The sequence below is a fragment of the Athene cunicularia genome, assembly GCF_003259725.1.
Source record: "Athene cunicularia isolate RWA chromosome 18 unlocalized genomic scaffold, athCun1 chr18_part1, whole genome shotgun sequence".
In the NCBI taxonomy this organism is placed as follows: domain Eukaryota; kingdom Metazoa; phylum Chordata; class Aves; order Strigiformes; family Strigidae; genus Athene; species Athene cunicularia.
This window is the reverse complement of record NW_020799123.1, coordinates 160,436-182,600: the sequence shown is the minus strand read 5'-3', so window position 1 is coordinate 182,600 and position 22,165 is coordinate 160,436. Positions and strand designations below refer to the sequence as shown.

The 22,165-nt window shown below is 45.6% G+C and overlaps 1 protein-coding gene across 2 annotated transcripts in view; it reads left to right on the top strand.

Moving 5' to 3' along the window:
• GAS7 (growth arrest specific 7) overlaps window positions 1–22,165 on the top strand; it is a 62,894-nt gene that overhangs the window by 8,793 nt on the left and 31,936 nt on the right. For both annotated transcript variants that reach the window (XM_026860961.1, XM_026860962.1), the window contains exons 3-4: window positions 17,334–17,405; window positions 19,712–19,797. In XM_026860961.1, coding sequence (XP_026716762.1) covers window positions 17,334–17,405; window positions 19,712–19,797 — 158 coding nt within the window. The remainder of the gene's footprint in view (window positions 1–17,333; window positions 17,406–19,711; window positions 19,798–22,165) is intronic.

The following is a 22,165-nucleotide window of genomic DNA, read 5'->3' as shown; positions in this document are numbered from 1 at the left end:
TTTTTTTTTTTTTTTTTTTTTTTTTTTTTTACCTTGGGGAAGTCTGGGTGTTCAGCAGCTTTCACACAGTGACTCACAAAATGGCTGGCTGACTGCATGTTGACTTGCTGTAAAACCACTGTTGAGGTGACAGCTGTTGCTAGAATGTACATCTGGTCTCAGCTGAAAGAGAAGGGACATTGCTAACCCATCAGGAAATACTGCAGATCCTGTGCACATTGCTTTCCCATGGTCTTTCCCCTCTGATTCCACAGCTGAGATGGTCTGAAATTATTTTTCTCATGCCCCACACATGCAGCAAGAGACTGTGAGGGATCAGAGAATCCTGCTTTGAGTGCTGATGGCTATAGTGCCTCCCATGAAGGGCATGAGCACTTCTCTCACTAGGACACTGCACAACACTGGATGTTGAGTCTGCCTGTGAGAGAAAGATGTTAGAGATTACTCGCCCAACTCCTGTTGTGTCTGGTCAATGCCAACAATGTTCATGGATGGGGGCAACAAGTATACTTGTTCATGTATGGGCTATTACAAAATACAAGATTCTGTGTATGATACATTTTGTAGTTGAACATGCCACTGAGTCACTAGAGGGAAGAAAAGGGAGCTTCTTGAGGCAAGAAAGTGTTAACTGGTCAGTCAAAGAGAGTAGGTCCCACCCATATGAGGAAGAAATACTTGCATCTCCAAGGGAATGAATCAGTATTTTAATGAAGAGAAATTACCAAGCTATCTCCTGGACAAGGAATAAATACTGTGAGATTCAGAGTGAAAGGTTAAATCTGTTTGAACCCCCTTCCAAGGATTTGGGAAGGAGCCTTCTCAGAGCTGTCCAATTAGTGTATATTGTGATGCAGATTTTCTCATGGAGGACTCTCCTTAACAGATGCAATAAGGCATAAGGTGTGCTTGGAGAAGGAAGCTCTGTGTAGCACCCTGCCAGGAGAGGATAGCACTTCAGAACTATAAGGGAATGAGAAAGAACTTTCTGGTTATTTTTAGTCTAAGTGTTCAATTGTGAGTTGGGTTTTTTTTTTTCACTTCTGTCTGTCACAAGCATCTGTACCTGCTTTGCTGAAACTAGATGTTGTGAATAAAGTATTAGAATTGTACATTAACATAGCTGCACTGGAAGGTGAGTTTAAGGCAACTTGGGTAACAGCAAGGCATGGTTCACACTGAAGGTTGTGGCAGATGGTTCAGCTGGGGGACCTCAGCCAGGACATTGTCTGCTCAGCCCTCCCAGGGCCTTCTGCTGCACAGAGTAGGTGGAAAGCTGGCACCAGAGGGGTGGACCCTCTGTCACGCAGCAAAACGCTTGAACTGTAAGGGTTTCCAGGGACCTTGTTACACTGAGCTACACTGAAAAAATTAGATTTTCTTCTTCACCATTCGGAGCCTTTTTGTCAGAGAGGACTTTGGTTTTCAGGCCCAAAGTGGAAGGAGGTTCTGACTTCAGAGCAGTTTAAGCATGTCCCTGTGTATGTCTCACATCTCCTGTTGTCAGGATCTACAAAGCTTCCTATTCTACAGGAAGAAACATGAAATTGTCCCAGAAAGGCTCTGTGGTTACTATATATCATCAACCAAAGGTAGGTTCCCTCCCAGGTTCCTCTGAAATGCTCTGCAGTTTCCTTCTGTTTCCAGGTGCAGAGTATGGAGGTGGATCAGAATCACCAGGCCAAATCAAGGGTGTCTTTTTCAGGTGCTGAAGCACCAAATTGTCTAAAGGAACTGTACAACTCCAGCTTTGTTATAATGACTTGTACTTTATGTAGCCTTTTTTTTCTTCCTTGAAATTTTGAATCCAAGAAGTTATTTCTGTATCTCAACCATGGTTTGAGCTCTGCTTGCTGAGAGAACAAATGGTTTCAGAGACAATAGATATGACTGGTTATTATTCTAGCTTACGGCAGGTCTCTCTGGCTGCCCTAGAGACTGTTTTTTATGTCTTTTTTTCCCTCTTATTTTAAGTAATTTAGAATATCTCTCCTGTTGAAGCTTTTCTGTAACTTGCTCTGTGTTTCTCCTACCCACTGAGGCTGAGCCAGGTAGTGGAACCTGAGGTAGAGGCAAGAGGCTATTTACTTCTACTCAAGATTCAGAAATTTGAGATGACAAACTGGTAATAGCTAGAAGAAGCACAGAGCTATACAGTGGACAGAGTGGGAGATGACAGTCTTCTCTCATAGGTAGTCATCTGGGGGAAAAGGTAGCCAGAAAGTGAGTGGAAGGAAGGAAGGGCTCCTGTCCATGACACACAGCATCCAGGGAGTATCTTCAGCTCTACACAGCTGGAGCCCTGCTAGCAGTTCCTTCCATCTCTGCTTTGTCCATGTGTGGTACCTAGAGACCCTCTCCAGCTGCTTCTATCCAAGGATGCAGCTGCTGAGCCTCTACCACCAGTGTACTGCTACAGGAGCTGTCTCTGATCCCACCTTTTCCAGAGTTCAGAGGTACCCAGGCTTGGTCTGCCGCTGAACTCAGCTAATTGCTAGAGTGCTACATAGTGGTTTTTCCTTCAAGGCTGATCTGGGGTAGCAAATATAGTACTGCATTTTTGAACAGTGCCCTGTAAGGTCTCCTGTAGCCTGAAGCCCACGAATCCATGTTCTTGCCTTCTTTTTGTACATGTGACACATCCCTTAGGCATTGCTACCATGCATCCTCCCTTTGGTTCTTCTCTTCCATCATATGTCTCTTCATGCATGAGGTAGAAGACAGTCATTTATCTCAGCCGTATGCTAAGCATATGTGGAAGCTCCAGGCACTGGGTTCACTGTCTGTTCTTTTAAATGTTGTGTTTGGACATCCTCTGAGTGGCATGTCATTCTCTTGCAGCGCTTCAGCTGTCCTGCGTGCCCAAGTGGTTGCCCTTTCAGTCAGTGGGAGGCATATCCCAGAGCAGGGTGGGGGTATTCACCAAGCGTAGGACTGTGGCTGAGCACTGGCTCAGGTAAGAGCACAACAGAGCATCCCCCCACCCTGCTCTGGGGCCTTGCTAGCACCCACCACCTTTCTGAAGGTTTTGTTGGCAGGTTCGTGGCAGTTTTAGCACTTCCATCATTGTCAAGCAGTGGTGGGAGGAGGTATGTGCCCTCCCATGTGGTAGGATTGTGGCTAAACATTTATACAGCCTCTGGGCAGGGCAGGTCTTGAGCACAGGCCCTGCTTGCAAGGAAAGGCAGCTCATTTACAGGAAGACAGGATTTAAAAGCAGCAAAGACATTTTGAAAACTGGCTGGAGGGAAACCAACTAAAGGGGACCATAGTTAAATTACAGTAAGATGGTGTAAAACTGCTTGGCAGATCCTATTCAGAGCATGGTCATCAATGGTCCCTTGTCAAATGGAAGTCTGCACAGAAGGAAATCCTGCAAGGATCTGCCTGAGACTTCATTCTAATGAGTATTGCCAGTAATGAATGGCATGTTGACATTGAGAGTACTTATTCAAATGTTAACTTTAACTGAAGCTGGGAACATGGTGTGCTGCACAGAACAGGCTCAGAATTCACAGTCATCCTGCAGCTGAGGGCACATGCTGGAAGAGTAGGATGCTGTTCAGTAAAGATGCACTTAATATTGGAGATTTCATCAGAAATAATTAAGTGACAAAGACAAGCAATGGAGCAGTTTACAGACAAAGACTAGAGGATCTAAAACTGAGTGTGAGCCAGCAGTGTTGTGCTAGTGCAAAAACAGGCAGCATTTTTCGTGCACGTTGTATAAATAGGAATGTTGTCTGTGAGGCATGAAGTAAACTTCCAACTTTACAAGGAAAATATAAGGCCTCAGCTGGAATATTTTCTCTTGTTTTGGACTCTACACTTCAGGAAAGATGTGAGCCAGTTGGATAAAGTCCAGAAGAGAGTAATAAGAATGATGAGAGATGTGAAAAACATGGACTGTGGGCAAATGTTAATAGATTGGGGCTGTCTGCCCTAAGAAAGCAAAGATGTGGATGGGGACATGAAAGTAAGCTCCAAGTGCATAAAATACTGTTTCAGAGAGGACTGTTTGCAACACCCTTTGTCACTAGAAGACACAGTAACACACTTGAGTTGCAATGAGGACATCTCTATCTCTTCCTAGCTCTCTAAGATAGTAAAGTGTGGGAGTAGGGAGTTGCCTGGGAGTCTGTATCACTGGAGGCCTCTAAGAGCATGTTACGCAAACCTGTCAAAAAATATGTTGGCTTTGCTTTGGGGCATAGCCGGGACAAAAAATGACTTCCTGAAATCCCTGTCAGGCCTGTTTTTTCAGTCTGTAAACCCTAACATGTATGAAAAATATTTACCAGTGTAGAGCATGACAAATGCCTGGGGCTCACATGGGAGTTGTTCTGTATTTGGTATCTGTGTTTCCCCAACTTTTACATGCATCCCATCTAACTGAACTGTTGTCACCCAGCTGCTGGTTGGCTTTTTCTGGTTGTCTAAGTCAAAGAACCTTAATATGAGTTCAGAGGAACATTTACTGTGCTTCATTTCATGTGTACCCACATGCACCTGTGCTGAATATCCCCACTGTGTTGGAACAGATCCTGCTCCCCTCTGCTTGGTGCTGCCCTTCTGCTCCCGGGGGAAAGGCAGGATTAGCTGGCAGCAGCAGGGCAGCAGCAGCTTCTGGGCTCCGACCAGGCAGGCAGTCTGCTGTGATGGGCGCACGGCTGGGAGCAGGGAGGGGACCCCACCTTTGAAGAATATCAGCAAACAAAAGCTATACAAGTTTTGGTGCAGTAGGGCCCTGTGCTGGTCCCCAGCTAAACCTTTTCTGTAGTTCTGTTCCCTCTTGAAAACAAGAGGTGCTGGGTGACCTGTCCATCCAACAGATTGCCTTTCTGAACGTGTCTGGCACTGCACTATCTCTGCCTCACCATTTGCTTCCTTCCTTACACGCTGCAGAAGCCTTTCTTTGGATTAAATAGATTTTTTGCTCTTGGTGCTTGAGCTATTCAGAGATGGGAACTCAAGGATGCATTCCCATTCCTGTGGAGGGGAAATAAGATCTTAGGGACAAAGAACATCTTGATTCTTCTGAGGCTTCAAAATACAACAGAACCCTCCCCCCTTGTGAGGCATTAATATTGTCATCTGTTTCCAGTGGTTAGTGTCCTTCCACATTGTGATTATCTGCCTGTGCTATCCATACATCTTATCTGACCATAATAGTATTTCCACCATATGTGTTGCTGTATGATCCAATTTTCATTGTCTTTACATGAAAAAAAAAGAGGAAATTGGTTTTTAACTGGAAAGAAATGGAAATCATGAGACTTATTTTCTGTGGAGAAAAGATGTAATGAAAGAATTGGCAGGACTCTCTATGGAAGAGATTTGCACAGGTAAATGAGCCAGCTGACAAAGACAGCACATTTCTGTCTGTCTCCACTTGATGACCCAACCAATTAAACTCCACATTTATCATCCTTTGAAACTGGTTGGACTCAATCCTGAAACCATTTTAAAGGCCTCTGACCTGTAAAAGATTTGCAGAATGAAGCCCAAGAGAATTTCAATATATACCTAAAATTTGTTTTCACAGTATGGCCTGCTGTAGGAAGGTTGAGTCTGCATCAGTTACATTACAGTCAGGATGCCTGGCATCCATCTTGTGCAGCATCTAGAGACATCCAAGCTTGTCTATCAAAACCTAAGAAAGAGGAGAGAGATAGCAGCCACTCTAAAATGCCTGAAGATCCTTCTCTGTAGCAGTCATGGTCCTTATTTTGCATCATTAACTCTGAAAGGAGTCCTATGCTGTCTGGAAAGACAGTCAGGATACCTCTCCTGGGATCTGGAGGGTTAAATGCATGTTTGCACTCTCTGTTTAGAATCAGGACACCAGCAAACAAGGATGGTAAACTGGAAAGAAGCATGTGCAAAGGAGTGTGTGGCTGTCAGGCTGCTGCCCATCAAGAGTCCACAATACTGACTGGCCTGTCAGATGCTCCCTCCCATGCCCTTAGATATGTTTCACCATCCCTATCACAGTCTGAGCAGGGCAGAGTTTGATTCACCTGACAAGGTACCATCTGTAGGGTGGACAACTCCATTTGAACATGATCTTCCAGTCTCACCATTGATCTATGAAAAGAAACAATACCTTGACATCTCAGTTGTCTTCCTGATGTAGGTGTCTAAAATAGCTCATGTGAGCTACATCCTGTAAGTGCTAGTCTCTCTTCAATGACTCTAAGGAGAGGTTCAGTGACAATACCAACTCCACAGACAGGTACATCGGGCTGTAGTGAATCTCACCAAGGGACCTAAGCTTACAGCCTAGAACTGAAGGGGAATTTAAAAAATGTCCTCAGTTTCCATGCATAGGATTACTGCCCCTTACTGAATACAGAATGCAGCCATGATGGTGTCAGCAGGCACAGAGTGGGCTGCACGATGAAACAGTCTCTTCCCACCAGGTCATGTGGTGAGCACACCTCCCTTCACACCCAAAATATCTGCCATGGCTTTCTTCCCCAACAGTGCGTAGGATGAACAGGACATCTGTAAAATGCCGCACCCCATTTCTACACTTGGTTCCTACAGCTGTTGCAAATATCCAGGCATGTTCATACATGCACACAAACACACATCTGCATGTGTACTCACACTTCAGAGGGACAGCACTTTGCGGGAGATTCAGTGTCTGAAAAGCTGCAGTACTCCTGGGGGTTACTTGAATGACGAGAGCTGGAAAGCCAGGCCAACAGCTCTGCAAATCAGACCAGGGCAAAAATACTTACCCAGGGGCAGGAAGCCTTGTCAGGTTTAAGAAATATCAGAAATATGACCTGTTGTCATAGTAATGGTTGAGGAAAGAGATATGTCTTTAGATACCTGCATTGCACAAGTACTAACAAAAGCCTAGGACGCCATGTGGGTGCCAACAGGAAGGCAGTGGAAAGGAAAGGCAGGCTCTGCAAGTACAGCATCAGGGGTGTCTCAGGGAGAGAGCACACTTTGCTGCATTCAGGGTAGCCACAGCATATGGCTTAGAGCTGGCCAGAGCTGCAGCTCAGTGTTACAGAGCTGTAGGCCCCACAGAAGGCTTTTCTACATGCTAGAAACTACTAGATCTGAGCTGAATAAAACTGCATTTATGTGTGCAGTACTCATAGGTTTGATTCAGCAGATGGAGTGGGAGTACTTTTCTACTGTTGAAACAATGAATGGGAGACCAATGATTCCTCTGAGAAGTAACTCTGGGGGTGAGGATGTCCTTCCCAAACCTGCAGTATTGGCTATTCCTCAGCACTCTGTCCCTGTGGCCTTGAACAATACCACTCTGCTTTGCATTTTTGACCCATCAAGTTTTAGACATTAAGACCTTCTCCTAGACACTGTTTGGCTCTCTCCACGCCCGTGCTTCCTCAGTTTCTCCAGCCTCAGCGTTACTACGTACAGGCACACAGCACCTTGCACTAGCACAAGCTCTCTAGGACATGTGCTTGGCCCATGTTGTCCAACACCCACTGTGTGTGCCAAGGGAAGAGGAGTTGGCTGTTTGAAGTGTGTAAGCAGCCCAAACCCCTTGTGCCCATCTCATGAAGCCCCTGCTGCCCTGCAGAAGTCTGGGCTGTAGCAATGGTGCCTGTGACTCTGGATGGAGAGAGATGGAGAGAGTGCAAGCCACTCCTCTCTGGCCTGATCCTTCCCAGTGGACGAGAAGTGTCTGTAGGTATGGCTGCTTCTGCTTCCCGGGGATGGCAGAGGGTGTTGGCAGCTGGGGGTGATGGCAGCTGATGGACTGAGGGAGGAAGGGGAATATACAACCCAAGATGGATGAGTTTGGGGTTCCTGTCTGCAGGCAAGGGGAGAAAAAAATTGTAGGACTGGAGAGAGTGTAAAACACCCTTGTGCACAGCTCCCATGCTTCTTCTGAACCAACCTGAATGCCCATCAAATGCCCTTATTTGCTTCAAATATCAGCACAGGCTTTTTGTTATTTCTTCCTCACAAGAACTGTGCTGCCCTTTTTGTTGGTTTTACCTCAGCAAAAAGTAGTGGGTTCCATCCCTTGAGGCCAGCTGTCCATCTGCACTCTCCCTGGACTCACAGGTCAGCTCTGGTGTTGACCTGTTTGGAGGAACATGAAATAATAATGCCTCCAGAAACCACCAGTTGTCTTGTAGCCTTCATATTTCACGTGAGCTGGTTCAAGTCCCAGCTTGATAAATATCCAAGTGCTTTATGCACACTCCATCTCCTTCTGTGACTTGGGTGAGAGGTTGTTGTGTGTGGTCTTACTGAAGAAAAGCTAGTAAGTGTTTATGTGAAGTGCTGTAGACCTCTGTTGGCCCCACAGGGTCTGTGTGCATTTCACCATTCGGCTGAGATTGCCTGGACCTGGCTGTGTACAGCGGTGTCCCTGTCTGTTTTCTTCCCAAGACACGTACAAGTCTGCAGCAAGTCAGAGAGAAGCTCTGTTGTATTGCTGGAATTTCAAGAAAGAAATGTCCCCAGGCTGGTCTGGGTTGCAAAATCACTGTGTGTGAAGCTTTCAAAACCTTTTGTGTGCATGAGATGACAGGAAGACTGTGAATAGGAGGAAACTGTCTGGGAGAGAGGGCAAATCGAGTGCTGACATGTACATTCAACCCCGCATACATCTGGAAAACCTGTGGGTCTTTTGGAGACAGGTGCAGCTAAGGCGAAATAATTTCTGCCCTGGGTATCTCCTACCTGGCAGTCCCTGTGATATAACTGTTTACTTGCTGGTGTTTTGAGGTTGGCAGCAGGCTCATAGCTGACGTTTTCAGAGCCCAAAGCAAGGGAAGTATCACTGCTCTCTCCTGCCTACATTTCTTCACAATGCTTCATATTTAGTTCAGGCAGTGTCAGGACTGCTGGCAACTTCATGCAGCTTACTGGAGCTGAGACTCTCCCCTTTTCCAGGACTACACTGGCATCATCTGAAACAAATGTTATCCTTTCAGAAGTAATTTCCTAGTATGACATTTTCGTAGCAATAATAATTGTAGTTCTGTGTTGTGATTGCAAATGGAAGGACACATGAATGTGGGCACAAGTGATGGGGAAGAATGTAAAGTCATAGGGTAGGACAGGTAAATGGAGGGGCAGAGAAGGTGAGATGTCAGGGTGGGAGAGTGGAGATGCTACCCAGTCTCTGAAAGGTGTAAAGAATTGTGTGCTTCACATAGCCTCTTAAAACCATCTTCTGTGCATGGACAGTACTTATCCATCTTTAAGAAAACTGGGGTGAGGAATCTCCCCCACTTTGACATCCTGTTAATCCTCTTTTCAGATGTGACTCTTATAAGCAATTGACTGAATAGTGCCACCAGATCAGATGATACTGCACATAACCTGGACTGAAGGAGAGCATGGAAAAGTTTCCAGGCTGCTCAGTGGGGGTGGCCTTGCTGTGTATTCTGAAAGGGGAGCCCTAGGATCAGACTGCCATGGCGAGTTCAGAAGTACCATGTGCCCAGAATGCACAGCCACTATGTGGTTAACCATAGAGTTGCTCAGTGTCTTTGGGAGTGGTTTACAACTGTGCGTGAGTGGTAGATTCAGCAGGAAAATATTTGATTATGCTGAAGAAATTCTCTGATGTGCTGCAGCTGTAATACCTCTTGCATTAGTCAAACAATAGCACTCCAGCTACCTTGTCCATCACATTAAAGATGACTTAGATACTTATGATACAAGTGTGTGTGTGGCTTGCTGCCATCTTGCATTCTCAGATGAGGTCAGCCTTAACATAGTGTGTCCTTATTTTCAGGCTTTTCTTGTCTGTGGTCTTATGTCCTTTCCATTTACTAAACAGCTTTCTGTCCCCTGGAAAGCAGGAATTCTGCTTTCACGTTATCTTACTCCTAATTAAGGTCCATATATTCTCATAGTCACAAACATCATTAGTAAAATGCCACCTGCAACAGCAAGTTCTGGGGCATGGACTTTCAGGCAGTCCTGAAATGTGTTGCTGCAAGCGATCATTTCCTTGACAGAATTCTCAAGTCCAGCACTTAAGAGGTTTAGGAAAATTTTCTTGATATGCCTGTACAAAAAAAAAAGTGTTTTATCCTCTTGGTACTACCAGACAGCTTTTCTCTCTCTGTGCTCCTGGGTACGCTTTCCTGCTTATCTTGCTTTACCCTTCACCTTTTTTCCACTGAAGTTCCTACTCCAAGCTCTGATCCAGCTGTGCAACCACTGCAACCTGCAGCCTGTCTACTGACCCCAGGAGGAGCAGAAACAAAAGATTGTGCTTTTTTAGCCAGCACCCAAACAATAGCTGAAAACTCAGTACCATAAACACATAGCATTTCCCTCATGAACCTAGTGCTTCGGGACCTTAAACATCCTGTGCCTAGTGAGCAGCTGGGTTTTTTCCATCCATCATGGTGCTGTCTTTGTCCTGCAAGTAAGTTTCCCAGGTCACCAAACCAGTATCTACTAAAACATCCCTGTCTGAGTGGTTAAGTGCTGACATGTTTAAGTCCCATTGGAATCCACCACTGGAAATGCCACCGGTCTCCGTCCTCCTTGTGCCCTGTCCATAGGCTGTTGTCATGAACGGTGCCTGGCACAACAGGGGCAGATAAGAGATGGTAACAGTGGTTGTGGTCATCTTGTATGCGACACCTTTGTCATTAGGACACTCACTGGGTCAGAAAATACTCACAGAAACTCAAAGGGACTTCTGTGTGTTTTGAGGTCCTCCATCCTAAAAATCTCTTATTCTGAAATGTGAATAATTTGAAAATTCATAAATGAATTTCTTATTCATTTATGTTTCCTTTATGTCTCATAGCTTCTATGCAATGCCAGAGCTGAGAGCACTGTGACATTAGTATGTCACAAGCTCAACTAACCTTTCCTAAAACACATAATTTTAAAGCATTGTAAGAACATAAAGATTAAATTAAGAAGCACCAGGTGCAAAAGAAATGTCTCTACTGCACCATCGTAAGCTAGAGTTTAATCAAGAATATGAAAGTAATTTTAATAATGCTGCATTTCACTGGATCTAAGTAGGAGACTTACAGACTAAGGGAGAATTTTCTACCCCGTGATCACACAGTGATATCTGCATTTTCACTGATGGAACTGGGTGGATACAGAGAGTGGCCAGTTCTCCAGAGGAAAGGCATATGAGGTCTATTGTGGTAGCCCAGGCACAGCCTGGAATGAATCTGGCTAAGGATGGCACCAAGGCTATTAATAACAGTTGGTCATTTTGTAACTCTACTTCCAACCTTTAACAAATCTTGAACTCTTTATTATCAGAGAACAAACAAGACTTATTTTATCTTTACTTGGTTAGTACACAACCTCAAAGTGAGCTGACAGCATGCCATTTCTTTGAGAGAGATGACCCAGTAGTTCGGCCAGACTGGCATGTTGCTGGGGCTCCAGCCCAGCACACCTTGTTGTGTCCCTGAGAGCCAGGGTGCGTGTGTCAGCCTGGGGCTTAACAAAGCCAGATGCATTAGGGGGTCTCTCTCCTTGAAAACAATCAGTACTGCAGTGCTGGAAAGCAGTGGGGAGGCTCACCACTTGCAGACAATTCTTGTCTCTTCTGAAGTACTTGTTAGACCTGAAATGAGAGATCAGTGGATGGAAGGAATATAACCATGACCTACTCTAGTACTTCCTCTGCATAATATTTTTCCATGTCTCTGAGTCAGTTAAGGATCTTGGAAGCATTTAGTCTGTGGGTTGAGGTTTTTCTTTCATATCTCATCAGCTACGGTCAACACCTACTCCCGTTAAACTTATGAACTGCAGCTGAAATAGTAAGTCATCTGTGGAGACACCTAAGAGATGTCAAGCATTTTTATTACATGTTTTTTCTCATACAGGTAATTTTTTAGTGGCAGTTTCCCTCTGATACAGGATGCCCTAGATAAAGGGTGGTATAGAAACCTGCCCGGGCAAAGTGGCCTAAAAACTAGAAAAAACAAAGTGTGTCTCAGAAAATGCTGGAAATAGCATTATTATTACTACTAAGCCTGCGATAAAGGACTCACTTTTGTTGCATGGTGCTTGCAAAAGGAGGTGCATGGTGTGGGTCCCAGTGCTCATTTTGAAAGATCAAGTAAGGACAATTTTCGACAGCTTTTCCCATGCTGATGCAGTAATGACAAGCACCTCTACCCTCAACACATGGACAGAAGATTTCAAGAACTATTGGATGGTGCCTGTCTCCATGGTGCTGTTTTGGGACTGAGGATACAAGCTGTGTGGCAGCCTCAGTCTCTTTTTCATTGAACTGCCTGTAGGTTGGAGCTGGATTGCAGTTCTGACACTGCAACTCCTGCTGAACTAGCTCATGCACTACATGGTGCTCTGCTTTCAGCACTTATGAGATTGAATCTCATGTTTCATGCAGCTGCAAAGAGATTTGCATCTGTCACTTCTGCCTGCTTGTCTCTTCTCATTAGTTATGAGGGTGGAAGTAAAGGTCAGGGTCCTGGAAGGCTCATGGAGGAGTGTGACTTCGCAATGCAGTGTGAGGACACTGTAGAGGAAGAACCATGTTGCAGTGCAGAGGCTTGTGCATGGGCTGGTTATTTGGGTCTTTTGAGCTGATGTTGCTCTAGGTGACCCATATCAGGGTCACTACTACAAGACTCACTGGACCAAAATGTTGGAGCATAAAGACAAAAGAGCTGCTCTGCTTCAATCAGGAGAGTCCTCAGACTCTGGCCTGTAGGATGTCAGGAGGGGAGTGCTGGGACAGCTCTTCTTGGTCTGGAGTCAGTTCTGTGAGACCTCCTCACTCCAATGAAACAAAATCTCCTTGTGCTACACATCCCCTACAGAATAGGAAGAAAACATTTTCATTGTACTGTCATTCACTCACTCCTTCTGCTTCTGAAGTTTTGAATGGTTCACTCCAGTCTCAGGGCACTGTGATTTCCCTTCATTACATACATAAACTCACACACACCCTCTGCCTTTCCTTTGGGCTGTTTTCTCCCACATATGAAGAAGTGAAGTGCCATGAAACCCTTTCTGATTCATCACAAATGTGGGGAAGATCTTAGAAAGGGGAGATAAGGTGCAAGAGCACTAACATCACTTTGTTTCTGGCTGGCAAGCTGAGGTTTGCTTCCAGCAAAGCCAGCTGGAGCATGGTGGCTTCAACCAGCCTGGAGGTTTGGACTGGAGAGTGCAGTAGGGTGCTGTTCAGAGAAACCTGTTTCCAAAGCAGGGCTGTTTGCAGTCCCTTCGACTCACAGGTCCAGCCAATCTTTGCACTTTGGGGATCAATGCACAGGCTGCAAGCCTTGCTGAAAGCCTTTGGAAATGTAATGAAGCTGCAAAGGAAGGTTGGAAGGTTTGCAAACTACCTGCACATATGGGTGAATCCTACATGCCATTGGCAAGAGCAAAGCGAAACCAAAGAAGATGAGGTAAGACTGTGGGGACTGCAAATATTACTTCTAGTTCTGCATGTTTTCAGGGACAGTTTGGGAGAAGTTTGTGAGGTTTCTTCATGTGGCACTGAGGAGGAACATGTTTTGTTGCTGTTCTTCATCCATGTAAGAGTGACCTGTGCAGACTGCACAGCTTCACTTTATTCAGGGCAGAAACTGGCCTTGGAGCTGCTCAGCATTACAGATTTATTGCTTTTAAAACCAAAACAAACTCTAAACCTATTTATAAAGATGTGAGAAAGCACCAGTAATGGGGTGACACATTGTAGCTGCTACAGATCCTTAAGACCAGGGAAAGTTTCTGCACGGTAAACAAGCCAAGAGGTCCTCTGGCTTTGCCCCATTCTTGTAGTTTGGCCAATGAAACTATGGGGCATTTAGCTACTAGACGTGGTACGATGCATTTAGCACTAGACATGGTATGATGTAGAGGTGCTAATTCCTGAAAGCAATATAAACACACTCAGGAGGGATTAAGATAGACCTTAAAGCCCTGATGTTTAGCTGATGTTGTATGTTTAGACTGGAAAGCAGCTGTTTTGACCTCAGAGAGCTACCAGGTTCATGAAGGGACATGAAATTCCTTCTTCAGCTGCTACGCTTCAATCACAAAAATCATCTGCTTCAGGACCTCCTCAGAGGCTGTGTTTCTTGACTAACATGATATCCCAGAGTGTGTGGCTCTCTGAAAGCCTGACACATCATGTCATTTCTCATTCTGCCAAACAGATGCAAAGTGAACTTTCTTCCCCTACACACCACAGGTTTCCACTTGCCTTTGGGAGGAAATGTTTAACCACATCTGTGGAAACCCTCTTTGGTTCTGTTGGCACATACAGCTTGTAACTGTTTTTCCTCTCACTACATCATTTCAGTTTGAACAAGTGGCTTTCTACTGCTTTGCTGTTCAGTAACTAATTTCCAGATATCTCCCAGGGCTGCAGAACTCTATGTTCACAGGCCTCCTTCACAGTCCAGAGACTACTGATTATTCCTTCCCCTCACTAGCTAAATAGAATAATTAACATGTGGCTGATAAGGGAGGACAGAACTTGTCATTGTTGGTCTACCAGTGCTAAATTACACTCTCACAGAGAGGTTTTAGCTTTACTCCAACATTGTCTCTGAAAGATTGGATGGGGTATAAAATCTTGTCCGATACTGAATCTATTCCTAATAGCAGTGATCACTGTTCTACCACAGGGTTACAAGTAGTCTTCAGATTTTCCAAGCATCAGGATCAAAGTTCTGCTTGACTATATCAAACAGGCATTATTTCTCACCAAGCCTCTTCTGTGTAGCTGTGGAAAAAAATCAACCACCACCCCCCATTCACTTCTAATCATGACTACGCTGCAGAGAAATCTGTAATGTTACAGTATGATCTTTGTAAATGTAGCTGCTTCCAGTAGATGGCATTACAGCAGTGTAGTCCTCATCAAAGTTAGTTCCTATCCCTGCTTGGACTGCCAGAATAATCCCTCTGTCACTCTGTGCACAGAAGCAATTTTTTTTTTCTCTTAACACTCAAAATAAGTGAGGTTAAAAACCAGTCTTTTTATTTTCTACCCAATAAAAGATGTTATTTTTATTGCATTTTTTGATTTATTTTTCAATGTGCGTAACTCCACAATCACTTTATTTTAGAAAATTTGTCAAGACGCTGAGTGTTTTGGACTGTATTCACAAATATGCTAACCACTGGGCACTGCTCTTTCATGTATAAAATTTCTGCCCTCACGTTATGTACCTGGGCATTCTGTATGGCAGAGGGGAAGAATCACTTTACATCAGCTCCACAGCATTTGGCAGGCAAAGTAGAGATCAGTTACAAGAAGCAGCTAGTAATTTTAACTGGTTCATTACATTTCAAATGTGTTTGTTGGGTTTTTAGGTACATTCCTCTGTACAGTCTCAAAAATGCAAAAATACTGTAGACAGATACGCATAAAAAACCCAAGCCAGATATGAAGGTAACTGGTTTTACTGCTAATGTCAAAGTAGGTTCTGACAAAAACATGTTACCCCACTGACTGCGCTTGGGCACAGCATGAGTGAACATCACAACCCCTCCACACAGATCTCCAAAAGCCATTTTTTAAACCATTTGTCTTCAAGTCAATTCACGTACATTATTCATTAATCACCAATTTACATTAGAAAAAAAAAATACCAGAAGCGTGGGTAGCATATTCCATTGTTTCCCTTTGCATTACAATGAATGTAAATTAGAATTTGTCTTTATTTAACCATACACTTCTCTATTTTAAGCCAAGACAAGCTGACTCATAAAAGACAATTCTTAGCCTTTGATTTTCCTTTTGTTTAGTTACAACACATTCCAATTTTTCCTTATTGACCTAGCATGGAATTTATTAACCCAATCCACAAAAAGCAGAGTAAAACTTAAATATTTCCCCATAATTCATGAAGCTTCTAAATCCACCAGGTTTTTGCACTTGCAAGGAAAGGAAGCTCAAAGTGGTTTTCTTTGCAAGCAAAACCATGCAGTGACTTGGGGAGAAGGGGAAGCACGACATGTGTCTCAAGGATTTGGGCATTATAGGTTTGGGGGTTGGACCTTCCCCCATTTGGAATCTGTATTCCTGAGTCCTTTCCTGAAATAAGGAACCGAACGCAACCCTTGAGGACATCTGTATGTTTATATATGTGCATGAATGTATATATATATACAGATAAACCAACACTCCCTTCTTTGCCTAACAGGCCTTTTATGGTTCCTAAAGCATGTTACCATCCTGTTTGTTGCTCAGATAAGCACTCACCAAGGATAGGAGGCCTTATGTGCCCCGATGGAAGTGTTGACTGCCAACCCTAAACCATTACCCACAGGCTCTCTCAGCCTCTCCTGCTCCATTGCCACTTAACCATATTCATCCAGAATACTGAGAGATAGCAAGATTTCAGGCTTTAGCAGGGTTAGATGACTGTTTGATGGGATTTTGGGAATGACAGTTTCAAATGAAGTGGCCAAAGTAGTCCTTTGACTTGATTACACTGACCTGTATTTTCTTATTTGATACTGGCAGTATTATTTATTTGGTTTGGTACCACTATGTTTATTCAAAAAGAATGGTGGCTTGGGCTTTCAGCTAGATTTCTGCAGAAGTCGCTCCTCTAACTCCACTGTCTGCTCTTTGCAACTTTTACAAAGTTTTGCAATTAATTCTTCTGTATTTAGCATGTGGTCAAAAAATTTTCCATTTGCTGAGAAAATGAGCAGAATGGCTAAACTACAGTGGAAACTGAGGGGAAAAGCAGCAGCAGTCTTCTGAGTATCAAACTGGTGTGACATATATTTGCACATCCCAGCTGCTGAAGGATCTGAGTGGAAAGAAGGAAATTTGCCAGGGAAACAGCTTTTTTGAGGGTAAAACCTGCTACAGTCTCTGTATATGTCACCAAAACCACATCTCTGAGTCATTCACAGCTGCCTTTCACAGAGAGAGCGGGGGCAACGGCACTGCCACCGGGGGGGGGGGGGGGGGGCAGGTCTGTGTCAGCAGGGGCTCCGGAAGGGTCCCTGGGCTGGGCTTAACTGAGCCTGCTGGGGCTGTCTGCGCTATCACGGCAGCACACAGGCAGGGTCTGTCCTACAGCTGTATCTCTGCTTTCGGCCAAGCAGGGCCCTGGGGCAGACCTGCTCTGGAAGAACCAGGGAGACAGCTCCCAATCTGCTCAATTTCCAGCCATCCCAGCTGGTTGCCAAGGGAGCCCGGGCTGGGGAGTGACAGAGAGAGAGGAGAGGAGATGGGAAGTGCAGTGAGGTGCAGGCATCTATAGGGTGAGAACCCGATTCATTGAAGACTGAGGGTCCGACCATTTGTATGTGTGTGATAGATGTAACCAGTGTGTGTGTAAGGCCCCTATCACCCTTACACTGATGTTTCCCTTCAACAGAAACGACCTGGGAGCGGCCAAGCAGTGTGCCTGGGACTCCGAAGAGCCCTGTGTCACAGAAGAGTTCTGCAGGTACTGTTTGATGCTGTGCCTTACCACTGCACTGGGTGAATCTGCTTCTCTACCACGCAGCAGAGCAAAGGAAAATGCTGTGATTACCTGGGATGTAGACTTAACAGACATGGTCATGGAGTGTAGCAGAGTAAACATGGTGGGACTTTCACGTCTGATACATCTTCTTGCCTGTTGTTTCCCTACTGATGCATCTTCCAGCTGGTTTTCTGCAGTGTCTGCTCAGAGCTTAGATGGCTCCTTCCTGGGAGAGCAGAGGCAGATGATGGCCCAGCGAGCCAGCGGGGCTGCCAGCTCTGGGAGGACAGGACAGGCTGCCTTTCCCAGCCCTGCTTTCTGGTGGGGCAGGGAAATGTGGGCTGGCTGTAGCTCTTCCATGCGGAGCACGTGTGCACAATGAAGCGTTTTGACATGTGGTAGCTAGAGTTGACCACTTCACCTCTGTCCTGACGTGAAGTTACAGTGAATCAAGTAACAGAGAATCAGCTGTATAACTGTACTGAAAAGCTCTGTGTAACTGCAGAAAGGCAAAGCAGCAAAAATTGCTCTAGAATAAAAAGTGTTCAGTGAAAAGGCCATTGCTGCCATCTAACTAAATAATGCAGTCTAGAGGATATTTTTTGTAGTATTTTTTCAAACTAATGCCCCTCTTTATCAGCAGAGCTGAGTGGGAAGATGTTTGAAGGTTGCACATTTTGTTGTGACCAAAGGACTTGTAATGTAGTTGTGTATCTTGTTTTAACCCTACTTTGAGCATTATTCTTTGCTCAATGTATTCCAAAAATAAAAAAACCTACAGCTGTATACATGAATCATAAACATCTTACAAGGCTTGCTATCTTGACATGAAAAGCTCAAAGCCCATCTCCATTAAACCAGTGCTTTCTACATATGTGGTGGGTTGACCCTGGCTGGACACCAGATGCCCACCAAAGTCACTCTATCACTCCCTCTTCTTAGCTGCACAGGGGGAGGAAAATATGACAAAAGGCTCATGGGTTCAGATAAGGACAGGGAGATCATTCAGCAATTACCACCACAGGCAAAGCAGACTCAACGTGGGAAAATTAATTTAAAACTCAAATCTGGAAACACGTTCCCCCCACCCCTCTGTTCTTCCTAGGCTCAACTTCACTCCTGATTTTCTCTACCTCCTCGCCTCCCGAGCTGTGCAGGGCGATGGGGAATGGGGATTGTGATCAGTTAATCACGTGTTGCCTTTGCCGCTCCTTCCTCCTAGGGAACTCCTCACTCTCTTCCCCTATTCCAGCATGGGGTCTCTCCCATGGGAGACAGTCCTCCATGAACTTCTCCAACATTTGTCCTTCTCATGGGCCACAGTTCTTCATGAACTGTCCCAGCATGGGTCCCCCACAGGGTCACAAGTCCTGCCAGTAAACCTGCTCCAGTGTGGTCTTCTCTCTCCATGGTATGGGCTTCTGACGGGGTTGCAGCCTCCTTCGAGCATCCCCCTGCTCTGCTGTGGGGTCCTCCCTGGGCTGCAGGTGGAGATCTGCTCCACCGTTCCCCTCCTTGGGTGCAGGCACAGCTGCCCCACGGGCTGCAGGGTAACCTCTGCTCCAAGCCCGGAGCCCCTCCTGCCCTCCTTCCGCACTGACCCTGGGGCCTGCAGAGCTGTTTCTCTCACATATTCTCACTCCTCTCTCCAGTTGCAGTTTCTATTGCACAGGGTTTTTTTCCCCCTTCTTAAATATGTTATCCCAGAGATGCTACCACCATTGCTGATGGGCTCGGCCTTGGCCAGCAGCAGTTCTGTTTTGGAGCCGGCTGGTGTTGGCTCTATCAGACTTGGGAAGCTTCTATCAGCTTCTTACAGAAGGCACCCTTGTAGCCCCCCCCATTACCAAAACCTTGCCACACAAACCCAATACAACATACCCTACTTCTTCAAACACATAGTTTTACCAAACAGTGCTATGGGAACTGTTTTGAGTTTGGGGGGTCTCTTTTTCTTGGCTCTTTCCAGCCCAGTAACTCCTGTCATAACTGTGGACAAGACCCTGCTGCAGGATCCTGAGGGTGGAGTGGGCCCATCAGCCAAGCTTCTGTAGAGTCCGGTTCTGGGGTTTTTCTGGGTTGGAGCTAACATGTCACACTGCTGGCCTCTTGGGATGGGGAGAAGCATCCATACTTTCTTAGGCTGGAGGTCTAAGTCACACTGGTGACTCAAAAAAGGCACTGTGATTTATATTTGTATATTCTATTATGTGATCAGTTTTTAAAATGTGTAATTATTAGTTTTCTACCCGCAGTAAGCCTCCTAACTTTCTATCTGTTCTTAACAGTGAATGGCTACCACATCTCTGGGACCCCAGTACACCAGCTTGACTCTGGTCATATGAGCCTCCGAAAAGCCAGTGGGGACCCCCAGGTAAGTTTTGGGGAAAAAGGCAAACAGTAATATCCAAGAATAAATAGGTCTTCACTTAAGTCATTTAGGAATCCATACGGAGCAGGAGCTCAAGAGGCATTTTCTTTTAGAAATTGTCAGATCAGACAGATTTGTTGCATCCAGAATAGTCTTTGTGTCTAACTTGTAAAACAGCACAAAATGCCAAGATACTTTGGATTTTTTTGTGCTATCACTCATTTCTGAAAAATCCACCAGGCCACTTCAGTCACTGTTAACAACCCTACAAATTTTAATGTCATTACAGCCTGAAGCCTGGGCCTGTCTCCAGCACAGTCCTCTCTCTAGACTTCCACATCTGCCCATGTCTGTATCTCATTGTATTTTCTTGCAGCTCCAGCTTTCCCTCCCAAAGACAGTATTCACAAAGAATTTGTCTGAAGCTTTTTTCTCAATTACTTCATCTATTCCTTCATGTCCTTTTACAGGCACTCCTCTGTGCCTTACATAGCCTGTGCCTCACCCATCTCATCACCCCAGGCTAGTGTTCAAGATGCTGACCCGTGGACAGCCGGTCTCCCCTGCCTGTTTGTGCAAATTTTCAATAAATAACCCTGCACTGTTTCTTGCACCAGTTCATGTCCCTGGGAGAGTCTTCCCCACAGGTCTGCAGATGCAGCGCAGGGCCCTCTTCCAGCTCCTTCCATGAAACTCCTCGTTCCCTGCCAAAACAGCAACACTCCAATAGCTGGCGGGTTTCACTCTCATTGGTTATGTTTCCCTGCCTGCTGACATTTTTCCCCCAGTGGTACTGGACCCGAGTTCTCTGTTTTATTTCTACATTAACTAGTAGGTACTTCTGCGGTGCAGCTCCTTAAATACTCCCAGTGAAATGTCTGTCTAATTTGTGTGCTGCTACAATGATGACCAGGTTGCCTGTTGCTCTCAGTGTCCCTCATGTTCCCTATTTGTCTGTTTTCTGTTGTCTGCCAACTGTCCTTCCTTGCTTCAACCCACTTTCTCACCCGCTGCCTCCTAGGTAGTGGCCTTCAGCTTTGCCCTCATGTGTGTTGTTTCAGCTAAGTCAGCATTTCTGGTTTTGCTTCCCCACCAGTGGATTCATGGCATCTCCCATGACACAGTCCAGCACTTTGGACTCCCTGTTCCTTCCACATCAACCATCTTGCACTTAACTGCCGTGTGCTTCTTCTCTGAGCAGTTTGCACAGGCTGGAGGTAGAGCATGTGGGCACCTAAACTAGGTCAAAAGCATTTTAGAAACTGGTGTAGTGCATTACCAGACACCCCTGTCCACACGTCTGCTGTGACTCCTTCAGAGAACCCGTATAAACTTCCAGGCTGTGACTTCCATTATAAAAAGCTATGTTAATCTTTGTGCAAAGTATTTAATTTCTCAAGGTATCTGATTCACAATGTTTGTGCAGTTGGCTTGACACACAAGTCAGATTAACTGACTCCCCCAGAACCTCCTTTGTAAGAACTTTTGCCACTATCCATTTCTACAGTGCTGAGTCTGACTCGAGCTTACAGCCACCTTTTTGGTCAAATTTGCATCTGAGATAACATGGGGAGCCCATTGTCACATTCACTGGTTTGCTCAGCTGACTCAGCCATCAGACTGACAAAAATCCCTTTCATAACTTTTCTCATTCACTGCAGCAGCCTCCATGATACTTCCTTTCCATTGCTGCTTTATTACAGGTTTTTCCAAAGTGTCGTCCTGGCTTCATTCTTGCTTTGAACCCGTAACTAGTTCTGAATCTGTAACTAGCTGCTGGTGCCATTAATTCTAAGCGCAGCCTGTGTCCACGCCCGCTTGGGAGCCTGCTTTTCCTGTGAGCTCTGGCTTTTTCAGGAGAGTCCTTAGTAAGGGGAACATCTGACTATGAACTGGTGGTTGCAAGAAGTCGTTCTCTGTATCCTCAAACTCTCATTCGCTTTGGCCAGTCACTCTCCTGCTTGCCTGTCTCAGGCCATCCCAAGCTGCTTTGCCTTGACTGCCTCCTTGTCTGTTCCTGGCACAGGCCGTCTCCTGCTGCAGAGCAGCTTCCAGACATTCTCCAGGACGCTTTCTTAGACCTGGGTGGCAGCCATCGTGCAAACAAATGCTGGCAAAACCCCGCAGGCAAGCTGAGCCACATTTCTTGGAAACAGGTCAAGGCGGAGAAAGCCACGATGGAGAACAACAGGGAGCTGTGCTGTGCTGGGCACGGGGCCAGGCCTTGTTTACGGCTTCCTAGAGAGCGGCTCAATGCCGCCTGTCCAGGTTGTCACAACTGCCGCCAAGGGAGCAGCAGCCCGGCCCCGCTGGCCGCGGCCCGGAGCAGGCTCGGCGCTGCCTCCGCCTGGACGCCGACCTCGGGTTGTAG